The 25,871-nt window shown below is 44.4% G+C and overlaps 1 protein-coding gene across 3 annotated transcripts in view; it reads right to left on the bottom strand.

Annotated features, from left to right (window-relative positions):
• Positions 1-8,082: 8,082 nt before the first annotated feature.
• Positions 8,083-25,871, bottom strand: part of asphd2 (aspartate beta-hydroxylase domain containing 2) — a 32,521-nt gene continuing 14,732 nt past the window's right edge. For all 3 annotated transcript variants that reach the window (XM_078554449.1, XM_078554451.1, XM_078554450.1), the window contains 2 exons: positions 10,895-11,008; positions 8,083-10,274 (listed from right to left, as the gene is read on the bottom strand). In XM_078554449.1, the coding sequence (XP_078410575.1) occupies positions 10,165-10,274; positions 10,895-11,008 (224 nt within the window). In that variant the 3' untranslated portion in view covers positions 8,083-10,164. The remainder of the gene's footprint in view (positions 10,275-10,894; positions 11,009-25,871) is intronic.

The following is a 25,871-nucleotide window of genomic DNA, read 5'->3' as shown; positions in this document are numbered from 1 at the left end:
TTCACACTCACTTTAGTAAAATGGCTGAGGGAGGTGGTGGGGGGAATGGGGAGATGTAAAGGCAGAGCCATTGGTCTACATTCAATGAACAGAAAATTGCTGGCATCAATGTATGCTGCTATAAGATGGTGGAGTAGAGAGTAAGTCCTCTGTTATGTAATAGCCATAGCTCAGTGGTACTGCTCTCACCTCTGAATCCAAAGGTTGTGGGTTCAAGTCGCTCTCCAGCGCATCTAATCTGAGGGATTATTGCATCATTGGAAAAATTGTCTTTTGGATTAAGATATTAAACAGGAGCAGAAAAAAAAAATGCTTTAAAAACTCAGGTCTGACAGCATCTGTGGAGGGAAAGACAGATCCACACATGCTGTCAACTCTGTCTTTCTCTCCACAGACGCTGTCAGATCTACAGAGTTTTTCCAGCATTTTTTGTTTCTGTTTCAGATTTCCAGCATCTGCAGTATTCTGCCTTTATATTAAACAAGAGTTTCACTTGCACCTCCTTCAATTTAGTCTACTGCATCCGCTGCTCCCAATGCGGTTTCCTCTACATTGGGGAGGCCAAACTCAGACTGGGTGACCGCTTTGCAGAACACCTTCGGTCTGTCTGCAAGCATGACCCAGACCTCCCTGTCGCTTGCTGTTTCAACACTCCACCCTGCTCTCATGCCCACATGTCCGTCCTTGGCCTGCTGCATTGTTCCAGTGAAGCTCAACACAAACTGGAGGAACAGCACCTCATCTTCCGACTAGGCACTTTACAGCCTTCCGGACTGAATATTGAATTCAACAACTTCAGACCATGAACTCTCTCCTCTATCCCCACCCCTTTTTAAAAATCAATTTTTATTTTTTATCTACTTATTTTTATTCATTGTTTTACCCCTTTTTAAAATCAATTTTTCTATCCTTTTTCCCCAACCACCACCCCCTCCCCCCACCCCACCCCCAAAAGGGCCATGTTATTTGTGCCATGTTGTTCTTTCACAGAGTGCTTACCCTTGTCCTATTATCACATTCTGCTTTCTTACCTTTATGCCACTATCAGCAGCTTCTTTAGCCCTTACCACTACCATTAACACTCCCTTTGTCTCTTTCTCCATGGCATCCAAGTCAATCTCTTCTTAGTCCCCAACTATAGCTGGCCTTCTATCCAGCTTCACCTGCTCCATCCCCTTTAAACAGTATAAGTTTCATCACATTTCTACTTCCCTTTAGCTCTGAAGAAGAGTCATACGGACTCAAAACATTAACTCTGTTTCTCTCTCCACAGATGCTGTCAGATCTGCTGAGTTTTTCCAGCATTTTCTGTTTTTATTTCTGATTTCCAGCATCCGCAGTATTTTGCTTTTATACTAAGCAGGAGGTCCCGTATACCCTCTTTTAGCTGGCCAAGAAAGGTCCCATGGCAATATTTGAAGAGGTGGGCAATATTTATCCCTCACTCATCAGCACAAAAACAGACGGTCTGGTCATTGATAAGAAAAACAAAGTGCTGGAAAAACTCAGCAGGTCTGGCAGTCAGGCTGACCAACCGTGCAGGAACTCTCCCCCCTGTCCGTCACCATTCATCCTGGATTTCTCTCCTCTTATCGGGGCCTGATCATGGTTGGTATCTGTGTGTGCGCAACCCAGAGGCGGCACAGTGTACGCGGGTAGACATAAGCAATGCTGCACAACTGGCTGGCGCCACTCTCTTCCTGCCAGGTGTGTGGGTGGGGTTGGCAGAGTCCGGTGGAGGGTCTGGACAGGTAGCACCACTCAGCCCGGTGAGTTTGGTGGTGGGGGGAGGGGCGGGGGGGGTGGGGGGGTGGGAGGCGGTAGCTCTGAAGTCAGGTCCAGAGATGACCCTCTCAAGTTCAAGTCCGGTTGGGGGTGGGGTTAAGTCCGGCAAAGGCTCAGGTATGTTTTTGGCAGACCTGAGGGGCATGAGAGGGTGAGGTTCCAGCTGGTATGAGGTATGGGGGGTCTGGGCAGGGAAAAGGGGAGGGATGTCAGAGAATAATTGGAAGGCGGTGGAGGGGGGGGGGGGGGGGGGAGGGTACAGGATGAACCAAGCAGACCGATCTGCAGGTCTTGTTAGCACCCCCACCCCTGCTCCTCTGGTGGTGTCCCTCTCCTTTCTCCCCAGAGGAGGTCACCCTGCTAGCTGCATCTGTGAAGTGAGAAACAAAGTTAATGTTTCGAGCCCAGTACAACTCTTCTTCAGAACTCTGGACTGGCCATTGCCCCATTGCTGCTTGTGGGACTTTGCTGTGTGCAAACTGACTGCTGTGTTTCCCTACATTAGGTACTGAACTATACAGTAAGTGCTCAAGTTCAATCTATGGTGAATTATTTGATCTCTGTTAGGGTGGCAGTGTGGGTAGAACATTTGACCTCAACGCTCTGAGTAAAATCACTCAAGTTTCCTCATTACCATCAAACCATTTCTGCTGTCGATTTCTACCATCCCTACATTTGGTTGCACAGAACTTGAGTATGGCTGAAAAAAAAGAGACATGTCGAAGCTTTTCATCCTGCACTCATCAGGACACTTTGTAAGAATACTAATATAAGGGGAAAACAACAATTTATTCTGCATGTGGAAGTGGACTCAGATTGGTAGAGGTGTTGCCATGGAGAATGCACCAGTGAATACATTAGAGTTCACTGGCCAACCAATCAGCACTCTCTTCACATACAGAATAAATCGTTGTCTTCCCCTTATATTAGTATTCTTGCGAAGTGTCTTGATGAGTGCAAGATGATAAGCTTCAACATATCTCTTTTTTCAGCAATATCTCTACATTTAGTGAGTTTATAGGACGCTGTCTAAGGTCAGCAAATTCACTGCCTTGACTCATTCGTGAAGAATGGACACAGCACCAGATGACTGCTGGAATCACACTCATGTCCAAGTCAATTCAGGAGAAAACCAGAACGCGAAGAGCTGTATTGATAACGGTTTTTGTTTTGGATTTCCAGCACCCGCAGTTTTTTGCTTTTATCTTAATGATGACCACGGTATTGTACAAGATTCTCTGTGAAGGACGTATCTTCAAGGCAAATTCAAAAATACAATGCAAACATGCTGTCCCCTCACCCTGAAATGTCATTTATTTTAACTAAGTGCATTTCCAACTTGCAAATCAGAAATTCACTGGCCACAAGCCCTTTCGCTACATCAGAAAAATAGATTATATTTATATGCTGTCTAAGCTAGCTTTTCCAAGGTATGTGAAAAACATTTATTGCCCACATCTTGGGGTTTGGGCAAAAACAATGAAAAAGGAATGCATAAGACTAGGCACAGCATTTCTGCAGTAACTGTACAGCTGCAAAATGTAGAGCATACCATTGACCCTAGCGCTTCCAAACAATTCTTCCTGTATTTCACACATTTATTTATTTTAATCCAGGCAAATATTCAGGCACCTCATATGCTATATTGAGATGTTCATGTGTGTCTTAGACATTGCAGCAACCACAATAATACCACATATAGCAATGACTTACAAGTTTCTTAATATGAAACATACCAAAGCTGGTGCTATCTCAAAGTTCTGATTGAAATATATTCAATAATGAATTCCTGCTTACATTTAAACAAAAAACTGATGCCGAGTTTCCCCTCCACTTCCTTTCTTGAATGCTGGGCAGCTAATTGCATACTGAATTGTTACAGCATCGTGTCTGCACCGGCCCTCCAAATAAGCAATTCACTTAGTGCCACACAGCAAACTCCACAAACAGCAATGGGATAATATGATGATCATCTGTTTTAGCGATGTTTGTTACTGACTTTTGCCCTTCCCCCTATCATCCTAGAGGATCAAAATCACTCCAATTACTGCCCTGGTTGTGATCACTTAACTCAGCACAGATCCTGGATCAAGTCTAAGACTTAAGCCTGGTTTTGATGTATCCCGAAACATTAAAATATTTTGTTACAATCATCCCTTTCTTTCCACAATGCTTGAAGAGGTTACAATAATACTCCACAAGAGCCATAGTCTGATCTCCCAGCAGAAAGGTTTTAATTCTTGGGAGATAAAAATCGCAAACAAAGACAGAAGTTACTGCAGGTTCCTCAATGTCTGAAAGTGAACAAAAGGCTCAGCCTTAAGTACAGTGCACATCTCAAAAAAGGATTCACCATTCATTCTTTTTTTTTAATGCTGATCAACGTGGTCCCTTTCCAGCATTGTTTACACTTCAGGCAGTAAATCAGTCACAGTACAGGGCTGGGTCACAGATCTAAGAATTGAATGGTCAATTATAGTAAAAGGTTGCAGAGAAGTCAAGGGAGCTGAAGCGATAAGATGAAAATAAGATACATTTTGTGACTACGACCAGGATAGTCTTGGTGCTTGACTAGAATATGGGCCAGTTAAAGAAAGACGAGACTGATCACCCTTTTTAGGATCTTAAAGATGCTCAACAGAAATTCCTTTTCGCAGAAAATGCAGATTCTTTTTCAAATTTATTAGTGTCTGAGATTTTGCTTCTTCTTTGAAAAGTGATCCTGTAGCAGTCTGTAATGTAATCATTTTATGCTTTTTATATATGACAGGGTATCACTCTTGAACCACACAGTTCTATACAAAGGGTGAAAGTATTGTGATTCTGCAGATAATTGGAAAAGAACAGTGCCCATGGTTTTAGAAGATCCTCTGCTAAATTTAGTTGCAAATATTTTGACATTTAGCCCTCGTTCAGACCTCAAAATTGATTGAACAAAGTCTACAATAAAACAACCAGGTTGGCATCAACAGAGAATGTACACTGCAGAAATAAGCCATTAAAAAAGGGGGAGCTTTCCTGCTCCATTGAAGTGAATGGGGGATGAAGGAGGTTGGCGTGCACAGGAGAGGGAAATCACAAGCAGTGTCAACACCACTTGGGTTTTTCTACATGTGAGTCACACACCTCAAACCCAAAATGCCAGGAGGTTGTTCTCATTTCCCTATGCACCACTAGGAAATTTTTGAATTTAATATACATTTAGCAGGTTCCCTGGTGGCCTGACAGTTAAAAGTGCCACCTTATGTTGCACTAGGCCATACAAGGTTTGATTCCTGTCTGTACTTGAGTTAACAGATCAGAGTTAGGGAAACGGTTGGACTGGGAGGGTAGAAACTATGATTTCCTCTAGATTGCTACACAGCTACACTTATTGCAGTGACCCATTTACTGTTGACAAGGGCATCTAGCAATTTGGCTTGATGCCTTTGATGATTGAATATCCTGCAGATACTTGCTGTGTACGCATACAGGTGAAGAGCAGTAACAGGTGAAGCACTGGAGAAGTGTTAAGCCAGTACCCATCCGAGCGAGAATTGGTGCTTTCAGAAGAAGAAGGGAACGGCTTGGGACTAAACATATTTTACTTTCCAATGAAATGCACTTCCATCCCTGAGGAGTAAGAACATGCAAAAGATTCTCAATCCTACAGCAAATACCATTTTAGTTTTCTAGCTGTGTTTTGCAGCAATCTTTTCCATCCCTATTGTCCCCAAAAGAGAAAAGCTTCTCACTCATTACTGGCAATCTACTTCAAAAGCAAAGTAGCATCCTTAATGATGGCTGATCTTACTGCAATTTGAAACCAAGAACGGTTCCAAAATTGGACAAAATCCAATTGCCAATGTTCAGGATAACTAAGGTTTTGCTGAAAGCTAAATAAATTCAGGTCAAAATAAAAGGAAACAAATTTCAGTATCCAGTTGATGTGTAACTACAAGCCAATAATGAGTTCAGGACTGTACATTATTTTTGCAGAGCCAGCTGTACTAGCTAAAAATTAAAAACTGATCCTGATGCAAGCAAGACTGAACTACATCAGACAGATTATGGTATCCAAATTCAGTGAAATTGAGGTATTACTGGAAATGAGACAACTTAAAAGTGCCACACTAAAGAATATGAAGACTGTCCAGATTTTGAATAGTATTCTATTTAACATGGGTGAAAGCAATGTTAACAACCTTTCATTTGTACAGTGCCTTTAACATAGTTAAATGTCCCAAGCTGCTTCACAGGGCCATAAACAGACAAAAACTGACACCGAGCAAAAGAGGGCAATATTAAGACAGGTGATAGAGATCATTTTACATTTGAACACAGCCAATGTCAACATGCAGCTATCTTAGCTGTTAACTCTATGTAAATGTAAATAATCCAACCTTTGACTGTTCTGCTTTTTATCCCGTCAGCTGCTGCCAGATTCCCTGGCTCTGCTTCTTATTCACAAAACGTATAAGGAACTACTTTAGTTTGTCTGATGTCATCAAGTCAGTAGCTTTAACTGCTCAATTGGTCAGATTGAAATGCAGTCCCAAAACCAGCCTTGCACACATGCATAGAAAACCCCATGCTATCTTCTTCAATCGCTAATTCTTGGTAATGCATTCCACAGCCTCCCAACCGTCTGTAGAAAAAAAAAGTCCCCCCTGCTCTCTAAACCTCTTGCATTTAATCGTACATCTAGGTGCCCTTGTTCAAGATCATTAAAAACAGTCTGTTTCTACCTATTCTGCTCAATCCATGATGATTCATCTATCAAATCACCCATTAATTTCTTCTCTTCTTTTGACAACAGCCCTATCCCTGGTTACCTGGATTGGACTGTAGCAAGGCAAGCATTTGCCACTGAAACTCTGCACCTCCGATTGATAAGTGGAGTATGATTATGTATTTTGCAGTTACAATGATGTTAACATCTACCCTCAGATTTTTACGGTGAGTTGTGCTGTTCACAGTACTGCACAGGATTCGGTCTTGGTACATGCTCTCCTCCTAGGAAAATGTCAATTACGCACTGAACAGTTGTCCAACAGTCAATTAGTTGCTATCCTCTGGGAGCAAGGGGGTGGAAGCACACTTAACAATGCAAAATTGGAACAGACTTAATGGTCTGGATTTCAATTTACCTGACCAGCTGGAGGGTTGGTAAGGCGCAGGGTACAGACAGTACAGAATTCCCCTGCATGCTCTGTAGTTTCAACTCCCTGGCATGCACGTGATGTCAATGATCAGTTCCTCACTCTGAAGCCACCCTTATTGTCAGGCTTGACCTCCATTTGGGCGGGGTACAGGTCGGTAGAGACTGCAGCAAGCATCTGGGGAGCTGGAGTCATTTGGATGCCTAGGGTGGGGGTAAGTCTGAAACCTGGGAGGGCGGGTGCCTGATCACTCAGAGGGTTGCACAGGCAGGCACGCTGAATCCATTAGATAGGTGTAAATGCACATGCTCCCTGAACCCAGCAGCCTTTGTGTGGAAGTAGCTGGTGGATTTCCCAAGGCTTGGGAAACTCGGTCATCCACAGTTAAATTCAAAAAAGTGAACAATGAGGCTTCCAGCTTCATTATCTCATTCAAAGTACCAACCCACTCCTTGGAGCGGCTTGGTCACCCACCCATCTACCAGCCACAATTAAAGTCAAAAATAGGCAAGTGGGAGGCGGTTTTAAGTCTGGATTCAGAACACCCTCCAGAACCAATCCAAACCCACCTATTTTTTCTGGGTTAAAATTCCAGCCCTCTCCCTCCCCAGTGTTCTGTGACAAACTTAGAACTGAACCAACGGGGGCGGGGAGGTCCAGTGGAACGATGGATGACCAGCCAACCTGGCTTATTGATGAGATTCTGGCGGATGAGAACAGTCGTTGAGGGCTAGAACTTTTCCTGGATCTCCAAATAACCCTATAATATAATGTCTCAATGAAAATGGTGATCTTAGTTGGACAAGCAGCAGGAAACACACTTGTGCTGGGTAGCTGTGAGGATTTTACTAACTAAACCCAACCCAGATTTAGCTCCTGCCAACCTGAATTGGAATTCTATGGCTTTAGATAGATGGACATGCTCACACTGAAAAAAAAAAACCGGGCACTTGTAGTCCAGCAAATGGAAACTATTGACGTGGGTTTCTTAACAGTTTGGTTTGGAGATTTGTTTTTAAGCATGATAGTGGATACCCTGCCAACCAGCACAAAATTACATAGCAGGTGTAAATTTCTGCCCTGAGTCAATGGAAGACAGAGGCATATAAATTTTGGGATGAATACAGTAAGCATCAATTTACAAATAAAAACTCAGTAAGATTAGAATGTGTGGTTTATTTCTCCAAATCTTGCACCAGCACAACTCCACATGTACACATGCAATACACGCTAGCTATCATATATAGTAAAGTGCATCAAAGAAGTAATTCACCTCAAGATTTGAGGGAAACCAATGGCCAGGTTGTGCAAACAAAATTACCAGGCCAACAGAGGTAAACGTGCCTATGGAAATATAGTCCATCAAATGGAGTCTCTCAGTGGTAGGCAAGCATAACACTACATCATGAACAGCATTGATGTTAGTCTGAATTATGTAGTATTGTGTTAGCTTCTCTTAGAATTGAGTTCACAAAACACTAATTCACTGGTGGCACAAACAAAAATAACACCATATCACATTTACAATCTGAATAGACTAATGTAGCACTAAAATCAAGTACACAATGACACAAGGAACCTAGGTTTGAACGCAGCTGATGCAGGATGGTAGTCTCTCCTTCTCTGTTGGCTGTTTAGGTCAGTTCAGAATGTCTCAGTCAACACAACTCCACTGTACTAAAGTGCCAAAAATTCAGCACAGTGGTCAATTTCCTTAGCATTTTGATGGGACAATCTTATTTGGAGTCCATCGGGGCATACAGTGCCAGAACTGGTTATTTAAGACATGGAAGGAGGAATGAGGGAAAGACGTGAAGGGAAGCAACTGGCGGTCCCCTTCTTTTCTTCTTGGGTGGCACTCATGAACATTGTTCTAGCATTATGGAGCTTACACCTATCCTGTGCTGCACTATTCTGCACCTGAACTTGAAGTGCTTCAGACACTGCACACAAGAAGGAAAAAAAATCTTCAAGCACTGTTAATCATCCTGCCACTTTGATAAACACAAAAGGAATAAAATATATTTCCACAGTTTTAATCTCAAAGTACATCGATAAAAGAATTAAAAATAATGACCCGAAGTTAAATACCTTTAGATTCAAGTAAGAGAATTTTTTATTGTATTGATCCATGAGATTAAAAATAAATGTAAACCTGTTTATAGTGAAATCCAGCAAAGATAAATTCTCATTCACTCCCATTATATGGATATCCAATGGATCAAATAATTTCCCATTCATTGCCCTTAAATGGGACAGTGAGCTATACCGTATTTATTAGTTACGTAGAATTTGCATTCCAAAAATAATAGTTCTAATAATCACAGCATAACTTTCCAGTGTTAGTCTCTTTCCATATATCTAGCATGCCCTGCATGGTCAATCCATTGTCTCATTTTCCCTGATGACAACAGAGCAGCTTGTGTGTGTAACTTTCCTTTTACCCCATTCATTTCTTTTTTTTTTGCAAAACTATTCCTTTTTAAGTGAATACATTTTAAGTGTGATTTTGATTCCACTGCAAAATACATTAAAACCGCTGAGATACACAAGCGAGTCGATAAGCAGTCTATGGAAATCACGGTCCGATCCAGAAATTTTTGATTCAGGTGAAACACATTTTTCTAAAGACATGCTCAATTGGGATTTGGCTCCACTCACCTGTACACGGACACCCGATCCTAGGAGTTCCTTTGGAAAATTCTTGGAACGCGACTACATTTCTCCTCCTTCCCCCCTCAACCCACCCCTCTCCCTAAAAATGAACTTTGATTACCAGATGTTCCGGCCTAGAAAACCTTCACAGTGTCTCAACTGGACTAGCTCTCGCAGGAGAGATGGCTTCAAATGAAAAACTTTACAGCTCAAGGCATTACAGAAAATTGTCTCATGGACTGCAGCGCAGCTAGAGGAAAATCAGATAGACAGCAGTGGCCACCCCACTAACCAGTGGGGAGGAAAGGAAGTTGAGCCTGACATATCTTGTTTAAAAAAATAAATCAGAAGCAATAGATAAATAAATAAATCTTGGACTCTTTTCTCCACCTAACCATTAACACGGCATTGCGTGCATTTTCAGCAAATAAAGCTTAAATTTTCCTTAGTGTGCCCACTTATTCCCTTTTGATGAATGAAAGAGGGGGCGGCACGTCTGATGACCCAAGAGCCCTCGTTCCTGTGTTCCGCTCCTTCCGAGATCAGCCACTCCGGAGGAAAAATAAAAGACCATCAAAGGGAGTCAGCGGCCCGGAGAAAAGATGAAGTCTAGAGCCTGGCGCTCGGTGGCAGCAACATTCGGGTGCCATAAATCAATCATGAAGACAACCCGTGGACCTTCTTCACTTGGACCTGCAATCACAAGAAACAAAAGTTAGTAATAGTATGGCCAAAGGAAAATACTTCTCACTTTGTACAACCCACTGTTCCTAATTACGCTACCAGGAATGCCACTTAAGTGAGAGACAAGGAGGGCACAAATGTTCAGCAAGGAAAGGCTAGGTTCAATTGTGATGCCCTGCAGGGTCAAACTGCCATCTGGGTACATTAGAACGAGATGAAAACAGGTCATTCAGCACACTAAAATATCCCAAAAGTGCTTCACCATAGCATTATCAGAGAAAATTTGACAACAAGCCATGTATGGAAACATTAAGTCAAATGAACAAAAGCTTGGTCAAAAAAGTAGTTTTTAAGGACCGTCTTAAAGGAAGAATGGTAGAGAGAGGCAGAGATTTATGGGAGGGAATTCCAGAACTGAGGGCCTAGACAACTGAAGCTACAATGACCAATGGTGGGGCAAAGAAATCCAGAGCCAGAACTGCAGGGATGCAGAATGCTCAGGGGGTTGTAGAACTGGAGGAGATTGCAGCGATAGGGAGGAGCGAGGTCACAGAGGGATCTGAAGAATGAGAATGAGAATTTAAGGATGAGAGGTTAAAATAATCAGTGACAGCTAACAGTATACTTGCCTCCGTGGGATGCCGTATGTAGGAAGGAATCATCAAACAGCAAACAGCGCCCTTCTGCCCAGCATTGTGGCTCCCCACCTACCACCAATTCACAGCTGCTGGGAACCTTTAAACCTGAAAGATCAAGAGACCACTGTGACAATAAGCATTGCAGACCAATATTAACAATACAGACAGTGGAAAGCAAAACAGGACAAAATGTGAAAAAATATATAATTGTTAATCACATAGCTTAACAAATGGGATGTCATAAAAATTCCCATATTATCACTGACTCTAATCCAGATATTACATTTCTGTGGGCATTGCGCTCTTCTCCGAAGTTTGGCATTACAGTTCATTCCTACAAGCGGACCATGTATTCCTGTGATCCTGAATGCGTTTTGCAACCCATCCATAATTAGTTGAACAGGACCATGTTTGCACTTTTTTCAATGGCACTGAAATATGTGGCTGACTCTTTACTGCCCTCTGAAATGGCCTAGCAAGCCAGTGAGTTATATCAAACTGCCACAGAAAAGTTGAATAAGAATAAAACTGGATGGACCAGCTGGCATTGACCTAGGAACTGGAAAAGATGCATCCTCTCAGTCAACCCTGCAAAGTTCTCCTCAATAACGTTTGGGAACTTGTGCCAAAATTAGGAGAACTGCCCCACAGACTAGTCAAGCAACAGCTTAACCGTCATGCTTACCAAATCATACTATACAAGCAACGTCCCAGACTCCTCCATCGCCATTGCTCGCTATATCCTGTCCAGCCAGCAGGACAGACTCACCAGAGGTAGTGGCACAGTGGTACACAGTTGAAGGTGGGGGTGTGGGGAGTGCCCAGGGAGCCCTAGAAGCACAGAGGGTAGCATTAAGGGCAAAGATGCTTGGGACCACCACCACCTGCAAGTTTCCCTCCAAGACACGCACCATCCTGACTTGGAACTACATGCCTGAATTTTTCCGTCGGCGAATTGGGAGCAGGATGACATTCGGGGGAAGCCCCCGACGTCATCCCACCCCATTTAGATATTCAGGAAGGCGGGGGTACAGCGCGATCAGCTGTCCGCCCGCCGACCTGTCAATGGCCAATTGAGGCCATTGACAGGATCATTAAGGCGATTAAAGGCCCTGCCCATCCAACCTTAAGGTTGGTGGGCAGGCCAGGAGCCCCAGCGGGCTTCTGAAAAAACATGAAACCTCATCCACTGGCGGGATGAGGTTTCATGTCTGTTTTTAAAAAGTTTAAAGTTTTAGTCACATTTATTAACATGTCGCATCTCGTGTGACATTGTCATATGAGGGGGACATGTTAATAGTTTTTTTTTATTATTCTCTTTTTGATATTTAAAACACTGTCAGTGATCTCCCTGAGGCAGCATTTAGTCTCAGGGAGATGAGCGCTCTTTAGCACGCATGCGTGAAAGAGCGCACTCTGACAGTTGGGGAATCCCTCCCCCCGCCCCCTGCACAGGAAACGCATAGCGCTTCCCGTCGGGTGGCCTGCCCACTTAAAATGGCAGTGGGGCCCGTTTCGGCAGCGGCGATCGGCTGCCCTCCCGCCGCCGAGCCGGTGGGGCCTGCCCGCCCGCCCATCAAGGGCAAAATTCTGCCCATGATTGCTGTTCCTTCACTGCCGCTGGGTCAAAATCCTGGAACTCTCTCCTGAACAGCTGTGGGCATACCTACACCACATGGAAGGCAGAGGTTCAAGAAGCCGGCTCACCATCACCTGATGAAGTGCCATTGCAGATCCCAAGGACAAATTACAAAAAAAAGAAAATTAGTAACCAGAAGACACAGACTTAAAATAATTGGCAAAAAAGCTGGTGGGGCGATAAGGAGCCATTAAAACAAAAATCAGTAAGTTATGATGCTCTGGAACGCATTGTCTGAAGAGCTGGTGGGAGCAGATTTAGTTGGAACTTTCAAAAGGGGTTGAATATGTATTTAAAGAAGGAAAGATTTGTAGGGCTGTGGGGAAACAGCAAGGGAGTGGAACTAATTGGATAGCTTTTTAAAAAAGTCAGTGCTGATACAATGGGCCAAATCGTCTCCTTTTGTGCTCTATAACATTATGAATGTAAGGTTCACAAATTATTGCTCAATAGCATTGAGGTGAAGGCTGATATTAAAAATGTTGGCTCTTACGCTATTTATTTACAGAACAGCATAATTTTCACCACTTCTATTACAAACATCACACCAAAAAAGAATATCAACTGTGATATTTAGCACCTAACATCTAAAACAAACAGCAGTGCCAAGTAAGTTAAAATGCACCAGGCAGACTTAGGCCCATTTGGTTCCATTATCTCCTGAAAATCATTTAGTTCCACTCAGTTAAATATAAGCAAATAATTGATCTTGTGGGGGAGAAGTTCCACTGGGTTCTCTTGATCTAACTTTGCAGAAACTCTAACAATGTAAACTGCACTTTTTGCCATTTACGCCATTTCATCAGGGGTTCCGTTGATTTCCAGTTGGAGAAACCCCGTGGAAATTACTGGTGGGCACCATCTCCAGGGTATCTTGTTCCACCGTTGCCACATGTATGGGTAACTGTATGGGTATCATCAAAAGTATAATTTTGTCCTTTAAGGAGCTCAACAATTGGTTGGGAATGGAATTGTGACTATTGGAATAACCTGAATTGAAATAATTAAATACTGTGTCAGGACAGTATGCCACATTTGAACAACAAAGATAGGTGGATGCTGCAGTATTCTGGAGATTAGCTTGACTATCTTTGGCGACCAGGAAGTGTACAGAAATTTTCCTCAAGATGAGGTGGATAGGGTAGAGTCCAACATCAGTTTTACTTGATGTGTGGGAGAAGCAGGCAGAAGTGCCAAAATTTAGGGCCTGAATTTTTCAGTCAGGAGTGGGCCTGACATGCTGGCATGTAAAATGGCGCGCGATGATGTAGGGCGTGTGTCCCGACGTCATCGCGCTGTCTCACGATGTTTTGTTCTTTAAACGGCCTATTAAGGCCATTAAGGAAGTAATTAAGGTCAACCTTACGCTGCCTGTCCAACCTTACGGTTGATGGTCAGGTGAAAAGGGTGAGCAGCCTTTACGTTTTTTAGGAAACCTCATCCACAAGCGGGATGAGGTATCCTAAAGCTTTTGTTAAATAATTCACATGAGGGGACATGTTTAATTAAATTTTCAATCCATTTTACTTATTTCACAGAATCACACAGTGCAGAAGAGGCCCATCGAGTCTGCACTGACACGTGAGAAACACCTGACCTACCTACCTAATCCCATTTACCAGCACTTGGCCCATAGCCTTGAATGTTATGATGTGCCAAGTGCTCATGCAGGTAATTTTTAAAGGATGTGAGGCAACCCGCCTCCACCACCCTCCCAGGCAGCGCATTCCAGACCGTCACCACCCTCTGGGTAAAAAAGTTTTTCCTCACATCCTCCCTAAACCTCCTACCCCTCGTGACTGACCCTTCAACTAAGGGGAACAGCTGCTCCCTATCCACCCTGTCCATGCCCCTCATAATCTTGTACACCTCGATCAGGTCACCCCTCAGTCTTCTCTGCTCCAACGAAAACAACCCAAGTCTATCCAACCTCTCTTCATAACTTAAATGTTTCATCCCAGGCAACATCCTGGTGAATCTCCTCTGCACCCCCTCCAGTGCTATCACATCCTTCCTATAATATGGCGACCAGAACTGCACACACTACTCCAGCTGTGGCCTCACCAAGGTTCTATACAACTCCAACATGACCTCCCTAATTTTGTAATCTATGCCTCGATTGATAAAGACAAGTGTCCCATATGCCTTTTTCACCACCCTACTAACATGCCCCTCCGCCTTCAGAGATCCATGGACACGCACGCCAAGGTCTCTTTGTTCCTCAGAACTTCCTAGTGTCATGCCGTTCATTGAATACTTCCTTGTCAAGTTACTCCTTCCAAAGTATATCACCTCACACTTTTCAGGGTTAACTTCCATCTGCTACTTATCTGCCCATTTGACCATCCCGTCTATATCTTCCTGTAGCCCAAGACACTCAACCTCACTGTTAACCACCCGGCCAATCTTTGTGTCATCCTCAAACTTACTAATCCTACCCCCCACATAGTCATCTATGTCGTTTATATAAATGATGAATAATAGGGGACCCAGCACAGATTCCTGTGGTGCGCCACTGGACACTGGCTTCCAGTCACTAAAGCATCCTTTTGTCATCACCCTCTGTCTCCTACAACTAAGCCAACTTCATCCACCTTATCAAATTACCCTGTATCCCATGTGCATTTGCCTTCTTTATAAGTCTCCCATGTGGGACCTTGTCAAAGGCTTTGCTGAAATCCATATAAACTACATCAACTGCACTATGTTAATCTACACACCTGGTCACCTCCTCAAAAAATTGAATCAAATTTGTTAGGCGTGACCTCCCTCTGACAAAGCCATGCTGACAATCCCCGATCAAACCTTGCCTCTCCAAGTGGAGATAGATTCTCTCCTTCAGAATTTTCTCCAATAGTTTCCCTACCACTGACATGAGACTCACTGGTCTGCAGTTCCCTGGTTTATCTCTACAACCCTTCTTAAATAGCAGAACCACATTAACTGTTCTCCAGTCCCTCTGGCACCTCCCTCATGGCCAGAGAGGAATTAAAAATTTGGATCAGAGCACCTGCGATCTCCTCCCTTGCTTCCGTCAGCAGTCTGGGACGCAAATCATCCGGACCTGGAGATTTGTCCACTTTCAAGCCTGCCAACACCTCCAATACCTTGTCACTCCCTATATAAATTTGTTCAAGAACCTCGCAGTCTCTCTCCCTGAGTTCGATACCTTCATCCTCATTCTCTTGGGCGAAGACGGATGTGAAGCATTCGTTCAACACTCTAATGATGTCCTCTGGCTCCACCCATAGATTGCCCCCTTGGTCCTAATGGGCCATATTCTTTCCCTGGTTATCCTCTTCCCATTGATATACTTATAGAATATCTTGGGATTTTCCCTACTTTTACCAGCCAGAGCTTTCTCATATCCCCTCTTTGCTCTCTGAATTGCTTTCTTAAGCTCCACCCTGCACTTTCTGTACTCCGCTAATGCCTCTGCTGATTTGCTTCCCTTGTACCTGCTAAATGCCTCCCTTTTCCTTCTCATCGTATCCTGAATATCTCTGGTCATCCATGGTTCTCTGGTCTTGTTACTCCTTCCCATCACCCTAGAGGGAACATCTTGAGCCTGTAGCTTCCCCATTTCCTTTTTGAACGCCCTCCACTGCTCCTTTGTAGATTTCCCCACAAGCAGCTGTTCCTAGTCTACCTTGGCCAAATCCTGCCTTATTTTATTTATTTCAAGCCCTGTGCCTCAGGGAGATTGAAGCGCTCTTTCGCGTGCATAGTGAAAGAGTGCTGGCCCCGACTCTCCCTCCTCCCCCCACTCGCACAGGTAGTGCTACCGCTCGCATCTTATGCTGGGTGGGCCTTAATTGGCCCGCCTGCACAAAATGGTGGCTTGGAGTTGATTGCGGGCGGCAGTCAGCTCTGTGACTGCTCCCGCTGACCCGTTGACTGAAAAATTCAGGCCTAGGAGTCAAATCTCAGAATCACAGAATTGTTACAGCGCAGAAGGAGGCCATTTGGCCCATCGTGTCTGCACTGGTTCTCCCAATAAGCAATTAACTTAGTCCCATTCTCCCAGCTTCTCCCGGTAACCCTGCACATTTTTCCATTCCAGATAACAACCTAATTCCCTTGCGAATGCTTCGCTTGAACCTGCCTCCACCACTCTCAGGCACTGCATTCCAGACCCTAACTACTCGCTGCACGGAAGATTTTTTCTCATATTGCTTTTGCCACTTTTGCCAATTACTTTAAATGCCCTCCCATTCCTGATCCTTTCATGAGTGCGAGCAGTTTTGCCCTATCTACTCTGTCCTGGCTCCCTCATGACTTTGAACACCTCCATCAAATCTCCTCTCAGCCTTCTTTTCTCCAAGGAAAACAATCCTTACTTCTCCAAATATCTTCACAACTGAAGTTCCTCATCCCTGAAACCATTCTTGTGAATTTTTGTTTTGCTTTTGCCACTGTAAATAGAAACTGTTTAATTTTGCAGTACAAACAACCCCTCACTTTACTGAAAGATTCACAAAGAAAATGTCACGAAAAATATTCAAGCCGAGATTGTAACAGTCACATTGCAGCAATTTGCCTCGTGGCAGTAAGATTAAACTGCTGGTTACTGTAGACAAGTTGAAAATGTTATTACAGTAGAAATTTTTGTTTAGAAGAATCTTTTCCAGGACTTAAGCATATCTCCCTTGAAATAATGGTGATAAAATAATAATTCAATCTGAGAACAGAAGGAACTTCCTCAGTGGTCTGGAGGATCAAGGGGTATCGTGCCTCTCAGACTAGGAAGATCCCAGGTTTCATGATAGGCTTATAGTGAGTTAGTCATGTTTCCCAGGCCAGCAGTTTATAGCACTCCAACTGGGCTTAATGTTCCTATGGCTGGTGCCAGGGGTGGGCAGGGGAGGAGGCATTTTCATCTTTGATAGCTATCCAACAGAAAATGCACATGTGGGTATCAGCTGAGGAAAGAATTGCCTCAGTTGTAATGCCTGTCAACACTCACTGCTCAGGCTCACATGTGAAAAGTGGTCATTTGCACAAAGCTATGCATCACTTTGCATTTATCATTCCTTCTGACATTAGATTAACTGGCCTAAAGCTACCCGGTTTATTCTTTTCTCCTTTCTTGAACAAAGATATGACTGTGGAATCTGGAACCCTCTCCTAAAATGCTGCTGATGCTGAGTCAGTCGAAATTTTCATACCAAGATCGAGAGATGTTTGTTAGTTAAGGCTATCAAGATATACGGAACAAAGGCAGGAAAATGGAGTTGAGGTGCAGATCAATCATGATCTAACTGAATGGCAGAACAGGCTCGAGTGGCTGAACGGTCTCCTGTTCTATCTTCCTAAGTCGCAAGAAAGTGCCTGTAGATCTGTACAAAAGTATCAGTCAGTGCTGAGGATAGGAGAGAAGTGCATGACTTTGTAAGCATGTAAGCATAATACAAAACCGTCAGCAACAAAGCAGAAATGGTCCAGCACATGCACGTGGACACACACAAGCTGCAAGGAAGGTGGGTGGGAATTTAAAAAGTCACAATGATGCTGCAGAAGATTCTCTGAGATTGTGGTTAAGGGCATTCTATTGGGTAGATGTAAATCATGTTTATTTTGCATTTAACTCCTGCTGTACTTAGCCTGGAATGCTTGGTGTGGACATCGTGCAAAAGAAAAGAAGGTATTCCATTTCTCAGCACTTGACATGTTTCACCTTGAATGGTACAATTATACACCGAATGAAGAAAACAAGTGCTAGTGGGCAGCATGGGATCAAACCCCAGAAAAAATCACTACCTTCAGGAAAGGAAGAAAAGGATATATTGAAATAATTTTGTTATGAAAAGTCAAGACCGCATCCGCAGTAGCTTTTAGCTTTTTGTTTTTAAGACTAATTACAGTTTAGCATCTTATCCTGAAATATTCCTTTAAAGTTTTAAAGACTCTTTTTGCCAAATTTTCTCCATTTTCTCCTGTACGGGTACAGGTCAACAGATGGTGGCAGTCTGCCCTCCAACCCTTCCCCTCCCCGTACTTCCCTCCCTGTACAAAGTCTATTTTCATGGGTGAGCCTAAACACTGATGACTGTCAGGAGGCTGTTCCACTCTGAAAGGCACCCAAACAAACCTAATCTTCTCACCCAATTCCCCAACACATACAATTTCCAGCAATTTTTTAATATTCGTTCATGGGATGTGGGTGTTGATGGCTAGGCTGGCATTTATTGCCCATCCCTAATTGTCCTTGTTCAAAGGGCATTTAAGAGCCAACCATGTGGCTGTGGGTGTGGAGTCACATGTAGGCTAGACCAGGTAAGGATGGCAGGTTTCCTTCTCTAAAGGGCATTAGTGAACCAGATGGGTTTTTACAACAATCGACAATGGTTTTGTGGTCATCATCAACAGACTTTTGATTCCAGATTGAATTCAAATTTCACCATCTGCTGTGGTGGGATTCGAACCCAGGTTCCCAGAGCATTACCCTGGGTCTCTGGAATATCACAGAATCAAACAGTGCAGAAGAGGCCCTTTGGCCCATCGAGTCTGCGCCGACACGTGAGAAGCACCTGACCTACCTAATCCCATTTACCAGCACTTGGTTCATAGCTTTGAATGTTATGACGTGCCAATTGCTCATCCGGGTACTTTTTAAAGGATGTGAGGCAACCCGCCTCTACCATCCTCCCAGGCAGCGCATTCTAGACTGTCACCACCCTCTGGGTAAAAAGGTTTTTCCTCACATCCCCCCTAAGCCTCCTGCCCCTCACTTTGAACTTATGTCCCCTTGTGACTGACCCTTCAACTAAGGGGAACAGCTGCTCCCTATCCACCCTGTCCATGCCCCTCATAATCTTGTACACCTCGATCAGGTCGCCTCTCAGTCTTCTCTGCTCCAACGACAACAAACCAAGCCTATCCAATCTCTCTTCATAACTTAAATGTTTCATCCCAGGCAACATCCTGGTGAATCTCCTCTGCAGCCCCTCCAGTGCAATCACATCCTATAATGTGGCGACCAGAACTGCACACACTACTCCAGCTGTGGCCTCACCAAGGTTCTATACAACTCCAACATGACCTCTCTACATTTGTAATCTATGCCTCGATTGATAAAGGCAAGTGTCCCATATGCTTTTTTCACCACCCCACTAACATGCCCCCCCGCCTTCAGAGATCTATGGACACACACGCCAAGGTCCCTTTGTTCCTCAGAGCTTCCTAGTGTCATGCCGTTCATTGAACACTTCCTTGTCAAGTTACTCCTTCCAAAGTGTATCACCTCACACTTTTCAGGGTTAAATTCCATCTGCCACTTATCTGTCCATTTGACCATCCTGTCTATATCTTCCTGTAGCCCAAGACACTCAACCTCACTGTTAACCACCTGGTCAATCTTTGTGTCATCGGCAAACTTACTAATCCTACCTCCCACATAGTCATCTATGTCGTTTATATAAATGACAAATAATATGAGTCCAGTGACAACACCACAATGCCACTGCCTCCCCTAAAATGGACAGCAATCAGGTGCAGGATTCAACAGCAGAAATAAGGGACAGGAGTCCAGGCTGATTCTTTCCCACTGTTCTCTAGGGTAGCAATCGCCAACTATAACCCCAGTTGAGATCCACTAACTCAGCACAAGTAGGGAATCGACCCCGGGACGAATACTCCCTAAGGTTTAGTTCTGCTTTGGGTAGCACTTTAAACCATTAATCCATCAAGAGAACTTTCATAAACCACATTTAAAAGTTCACCACATCAGAAAAGTAGATGTCAAGAATTAATTCAAGCTTGAGAAAATGTTTAAGTTACAATTACAAAATTCACATACTACCTTCATCTTGTCTATTCTCATTCTTGTCAGAAGTAGATATTAACTGGCAAAATTGTGGACTGCAATCTACCCAAGTGTACGCAAGATTAGTCAAGCAACTCCCCTTTTTAGTTGTACATGTGTTGGCTCAATGTCATCTAGGGCAAGCAGCCTGCTTGATTGGCACTGCACCCACCAATCTAAACATTCACGTCCTCCACCACCACAGTGGCAGCAGTGTGCATTGGAAACAAGACGCACTGCAGCAACTGGGCAGGTTAAGTAAGTGGTTAATAAGGCATATGGGATGCTGGCTTTATAAATAGAGGCATTGAGTACAAAAACAAGGAAGTCAAGATGAACCATTAGGTTTGGTTTAAACTGGAGTGTTGTGTCCAATTCTGGGCACCGCACTTAAGAAGGATGTAAAGATTTCAGAGAGGTTGCAGTAAAGATTTACAAAGAATTTACAAGGATGAGAGACTTCAGTTATGTGGAGAGATTCTTCTAAACTCCAATGGATACAGGCCCAGCCTGTCCAACCTTTCCTCATAACATAACTCAAGGCAGCATTTGACTGAGTGTGGCATCAAGGAGCCCCAGCAAAACTGGAATCAATGGGAATCAGGGGGAAAACTCTCTGCTGGTTGGAGTCATACCTAGCACGAAGGAAGATGGTTGCGGTTGTTGGAGGTCAATCATCTCAGCTCCAGAACATTACTGTTGGAGCTCCTCAGGGTAGTGCCCTAGGCCCAACCATCTTCAGCTGCTTCATCAATGACCTTCCTTCCATCATAAGGTCAGAAGTGGGGATGTTTGCTGATAATTGCTCAATGTTCAGCACCATTCACGACTCCTCAGATACTGAAGCAGTCCATGTCCAAATGCAGCAAGACCCGGACAATATCCAGGCTTGGGCTGACAAGTGGCAAGTAACATTTGTGCCACACAAGTGTCTGGCAATGACCATCTTCAACAACAGGGAATCCAACCATCGCCCCTTGATGTTCAATGGCATTACCACCACGGAATTCCCCACCATCAACATCCTGGGGGGTTACCATTGACCAGAAACTGAACTGGACTAACCATATAAATACTGTGGCTACAAAAGCAGGTCAGAGGCTAGGAATCGCGCGATGAGTAACTCACCTCCTGACTCCTCAAAGCCTGTCCACCATCTACAAGGCACAAGTCAGGATTGTGATGGAATACTCTCCATGAATGCAGCTCCCACAACGCTGAAGGAGCTGGACATGTATCTACACCACATGGACTGCAGCGGTTCAAGAAAGCAGCTCACCACCATCTTCTCAAGGGCAACTAGGGATGGGCAATAGACGCTTGCCTAGCCAGCGAAGCCCACTTCCCGTGAATGAATAAAAAAAACTCCCTAGATCCCAGGTATCAGTCAAGTGAACCTTCTCTGAACTGCTTCTAATGTATTTATATCCTTTCTAAAATAAAGAGACCAAAACGGTACACAGTACTCTAGATATAGTTTCACCAAAACCCTGTACAACTGCAGCAAAAAATCACTACTTTTACATTTCAATCCCCTTTCAATAAACAACCATATTTTATTTGCTTTTCTAATAATTTGCTGTACCTGCATACTAACTTTGTTATTCATATACCAGGACACCCAGCTCCTTCTGTACTTCAGAGTTCTGCAATCTCTCCCTCCATATAAATAATTTGCTGCTTTTCTATTCTTCCTGTCAAAGTGGACAAGTTCCCATTTTCACACATTTCACTCCATCTGCCAAATTTTTGCCCACTCACTTAACCCTATCTATATCCCTTTGCAGACTCATGTCCTCTTCACAACTTACATTCCTACCAATCTTTGTGTTATCAGCAAATTTAGCAACCATACATTTGGTCTCTTCATTGATATAAATTGTAAATAGTTTAGGCTCCAGCACTGATCCCACTCATCACATCCTGCCAACTAGAAAATGTGCCATTTATGTCTACTGTTTCCTGTTAGATAACCAATCCTCTATACGTACTAATATGTTACTCCTACACCATGAGCGCTTATTTTGTGTAGTAACCTTTGATATGGCACCTTTTCAAATGCGTTCTGGAAATCTAAGTATAGCACATCCAGTCTCTCCTTTATCCAGCTTGTTACTTCCTCAAAGAACTCCAATAAATTAGTCAAACATAATTTCCCTTTCACAAAACCATGTTGACTCTACCTGATTGCATTGGGATTTTCTAAGTGCCCTGCTATAACCTTAATAATAGATTCCAGCAATTTCCCTGACCTGTAGTTTCTTGCATTCTGTCTCCCTCCTTTCTTGAATAGAGAAGTCACATTCATTATTTTCCAATCCGATAGGACATTTCCAGAATCTAGGGAATTTTGGAAACTTAAAACCATTGCATCTACTATCTCAGCAGCTACTTCTTTTAAGGCTCCAGGATAAAGTCCATCAGGACCTGGGTACTTGTCAACTTCTAGTTCTAATTGTTTTCTTAGTACCCTTTCCCTGGTGACTGTAATTGTTTTAAGTTCTTCCCTCCCTTTTACCCCCGATTCACAATTATTTCTGGGATGTTATTTGCATCCTCTACAGTGAAGACAAATGCAGAACGTCTGTTCAATTAATCCATCGTTTCCTTATTTTCCATTTTTAATTCCCCAGGCTCTCTAGAGAGAGAGGACTAACACTCAGATGGAGTTAAATACAGATCAGCCATGATCTAACTGAATTGCCTATTCTTGCTCTTATGTAAAACACAGGCTGTGTCGTTGTATTAAAAAAACATAAAAGCTTCAAGCACATGCATTGTTGTGGGTGGCCTGAAGAGTGTACTGGAAATAGCGAGGTAAACATAGAAACAGAAAATGGGAGCAGGAGTAGGTGATCCAACTCTTCACGCCTGCTCTACCATTTAATATGATTATGGCTGATCCTTTATCTCAATGCCATACTCACGTTCTATCCCCCATGCCCCTCGACGCCTTTAGAGTCTAGAAATCTATCTATTTACTTCTTAAATATATTCAGTGACTTGGCCCCCACAGTCTTCTGTGGTAGAGAATTCCATAGGTTTGAAGAAGCTTCTCCTCATCTCTGTCCTAAATTGCCTACCCCTTACCCTGAGACTGTGACCCCTTGTTCTGGACCCCCACAGCCAGAGGAAACTTCATCCCAGCATCCAACCTGTCCAGCCCTGTCAGAATTTTATACATTTCAATAAGTTCCCCTCTCATTCTTCTAGACTCCAGTGAATACAAGCCTAGTCAATCCAATCTCTCCTCATACGACAATCCTGCCATACCAGGAATCAGTCTGGTGAACCTTCGCTGCAGCAGATACAACTCTCTGTGCTGTAAACACTGAGCTTGTAAAATATGCATATTAATTATAAATAATCTAACGCTTGAAAGTATTTTGCACATTACAATTGAACATAATATGTCTTTTAATGGTCAAACTTCATGCCCCTTTAACAGAGCCGCAGGCCCATTTATGGTTTCTGTGGGAACCAATATTCTGAATTTATCCTCATGACCTATTCGAGTGACAAGTTGTTGAACTCGGGCCAATAAATCATGGCCAATGAGTTATTTATTGTAGAATGGCTAAGCTACTTTTCACTATTAAAAAAGAGAAGAGAAGTGGAGGAGCAAAAGATTAGAGGGCTAAAGGCCTGAATTTTCGCTCCCGAGTCAGGTTCGCAGAGTTGGGAAATTTCCCGACTACACAAACCTGACTCAGGAGAAAGTGCCTCGATCCGCCAGATTTTTCTAGTGAAAGAGTGAAAAAAAATAATCATCTGCAATGGGGGCAAAGGAGAGGGGAGGCACTGAGATTAAAGGGGGACAAATGGTCAGAGTACAGCAGGCAAAAAGGGCACAAACAGTGCAAAAAAGAGACAAAGAGGCAGAAACGGCACGAGACAAAGTCAAACAGAAAAGTGGCAAGGGCGAAGTAGGGGACCAAGTGCCAGGCAAAGGGAGCGAGGTTGAGGTGGGGGGAGCAAAGGCGAGGCGAAGGGAGCGAGGGCGAGGATCCGGGGAAGGTTCCATTATATTGGAAAATAGCAAATATGACTCCTTTATTCAAAAAGGGAGGGAGACAGGAAGCAGAAGACTATAGGCCAGTTAGCCTAACATTTGTCATAGGGAAAATGTTAGGGGCAGAATTTTCTGGATGGTGGGGGCACGGAGCTGGAGCGGGCGCGGACCCGATCGCTGCTCGCGATCGGGTCCGCGCCGCCATTTTACGCAGGCGGGCTAATTAAGGCCCGCCCAACATACTTCACAACTCCCGCTACGGGCAGCAGCAGGTGCGCTCAGCCCGCCGGGTCCAATGGTGACCCGGCAGCCTGTATAAAGGAAGGCCTGTCAGCCTTGTAAAGGCTGCTCGCAATGGCTGGGCAAAGGGCTCTGCAGAGGAGCAATGGAGGTTATGCAAGTCCGGAGGGTAGGCTATCGGGGCAGGCCAGGTCGGAGGGTAGGGCGGGAGGGCCAGTGTGCCCCTTGTTTTTCCGATGACTGCCTTGCTACCCTCCTCGAGGTGGCAGCACAGTGGGAGATCCTGATGCCCTAGGACAGGAGGAGGAGCCCCCTCCACATTGCGAAATGTGCCTGGGAGGAAGTGGCGGAAGTGGTGAGCTCCTGCGACGTGGTGTGGCACACCTGGATCCAGTGTTGCAAGCTTCAACAACTTGTTGTGCTCTGGAAGGGTGATTGCCACGTTGGCATTGGTCACTTAAGCCAGCAGGTCGGCTTTCCCCCCTGCTGCCTCCCCCCACCAAAAGTCTGAGTGTAGTGACTGCATTGAATCATTGATGGTATGTGTCCTTTGCTGGGTGGGCCAGCAGGTATTTCCCATGCCGAGGTCAGCCTGAGAGGGTGGTGAAGAGATGGGTTCTGTGCCCGCAGCATGTGGTACACTGCGACCCACATGACTGTTTTGGGGGCAACCTGGAGGGGCTGCACCTAGGCGCAGTGCTGGAACTCAAGGACGTGTCAAAGTCAGGGTGATGACATGCTAGGAGGGGAGTTTCAAGGTGGCGTGGCAACGAACCATCTGCTGTCCCCTGCGCTCTACGTACTTGCGCCTCCTTGCTATGGAAGGATATACCGTGCGGGGATCTCAGGCCCAATCATCTGACAGATACTGTTGATTGTCTCCCTTGAGAGCCGGAGCCTCCTTCAGCAATGCACCTCAGACATGTTGAGGTAGTTGCTTCGCCGCCTGTATACCCTGGCAGCAGGATAGTGGCGTCTTCTGCGGCCCCTTCCGCCTTGGTCTACTTCTTGGCCCTGTGCCCCCTGTGCCTGCGCCTGTCCTCCCAAAGGTGGCTCCCCGGAGGCGGAATGTGCACTCCTGGCCTCCTCCCCCTTCTAGCCCTCCCTCCTCAGAGGATGTGCCTCCAGTGGACAGTTCAGCTCCCATTCCCAGGCTATGGGAAGGCTTCCAGAAACCTGCAGGCCCAAAAAAGATTCCTCACTGCAGAGTGCTGACCTGAGGGTTAAGAGTCCAGACAAAGCAGCTGGTATGCGTTTTGAAGTATTGCAGATC

Source organism: Cetorhinus maximus, chromosome 12 (assembly GCF_964194155.1).
Source record: "Cetorhinus maximus chromosome 12, sCetMax3.hap1.1, whole genome shotgun sequence".
Taxonomy (NCBI): Eukaryota; Metazoa; Chordata; class Chondrichthyes; order Lamniformes; family Cetorhinidae; genus Cetorhinus; species Cetorhinus maximus.
Note: the sequence above shows the minus strand (reverse complement) of the source record. Positions and strands in the feature narration are given on the sequence as shown.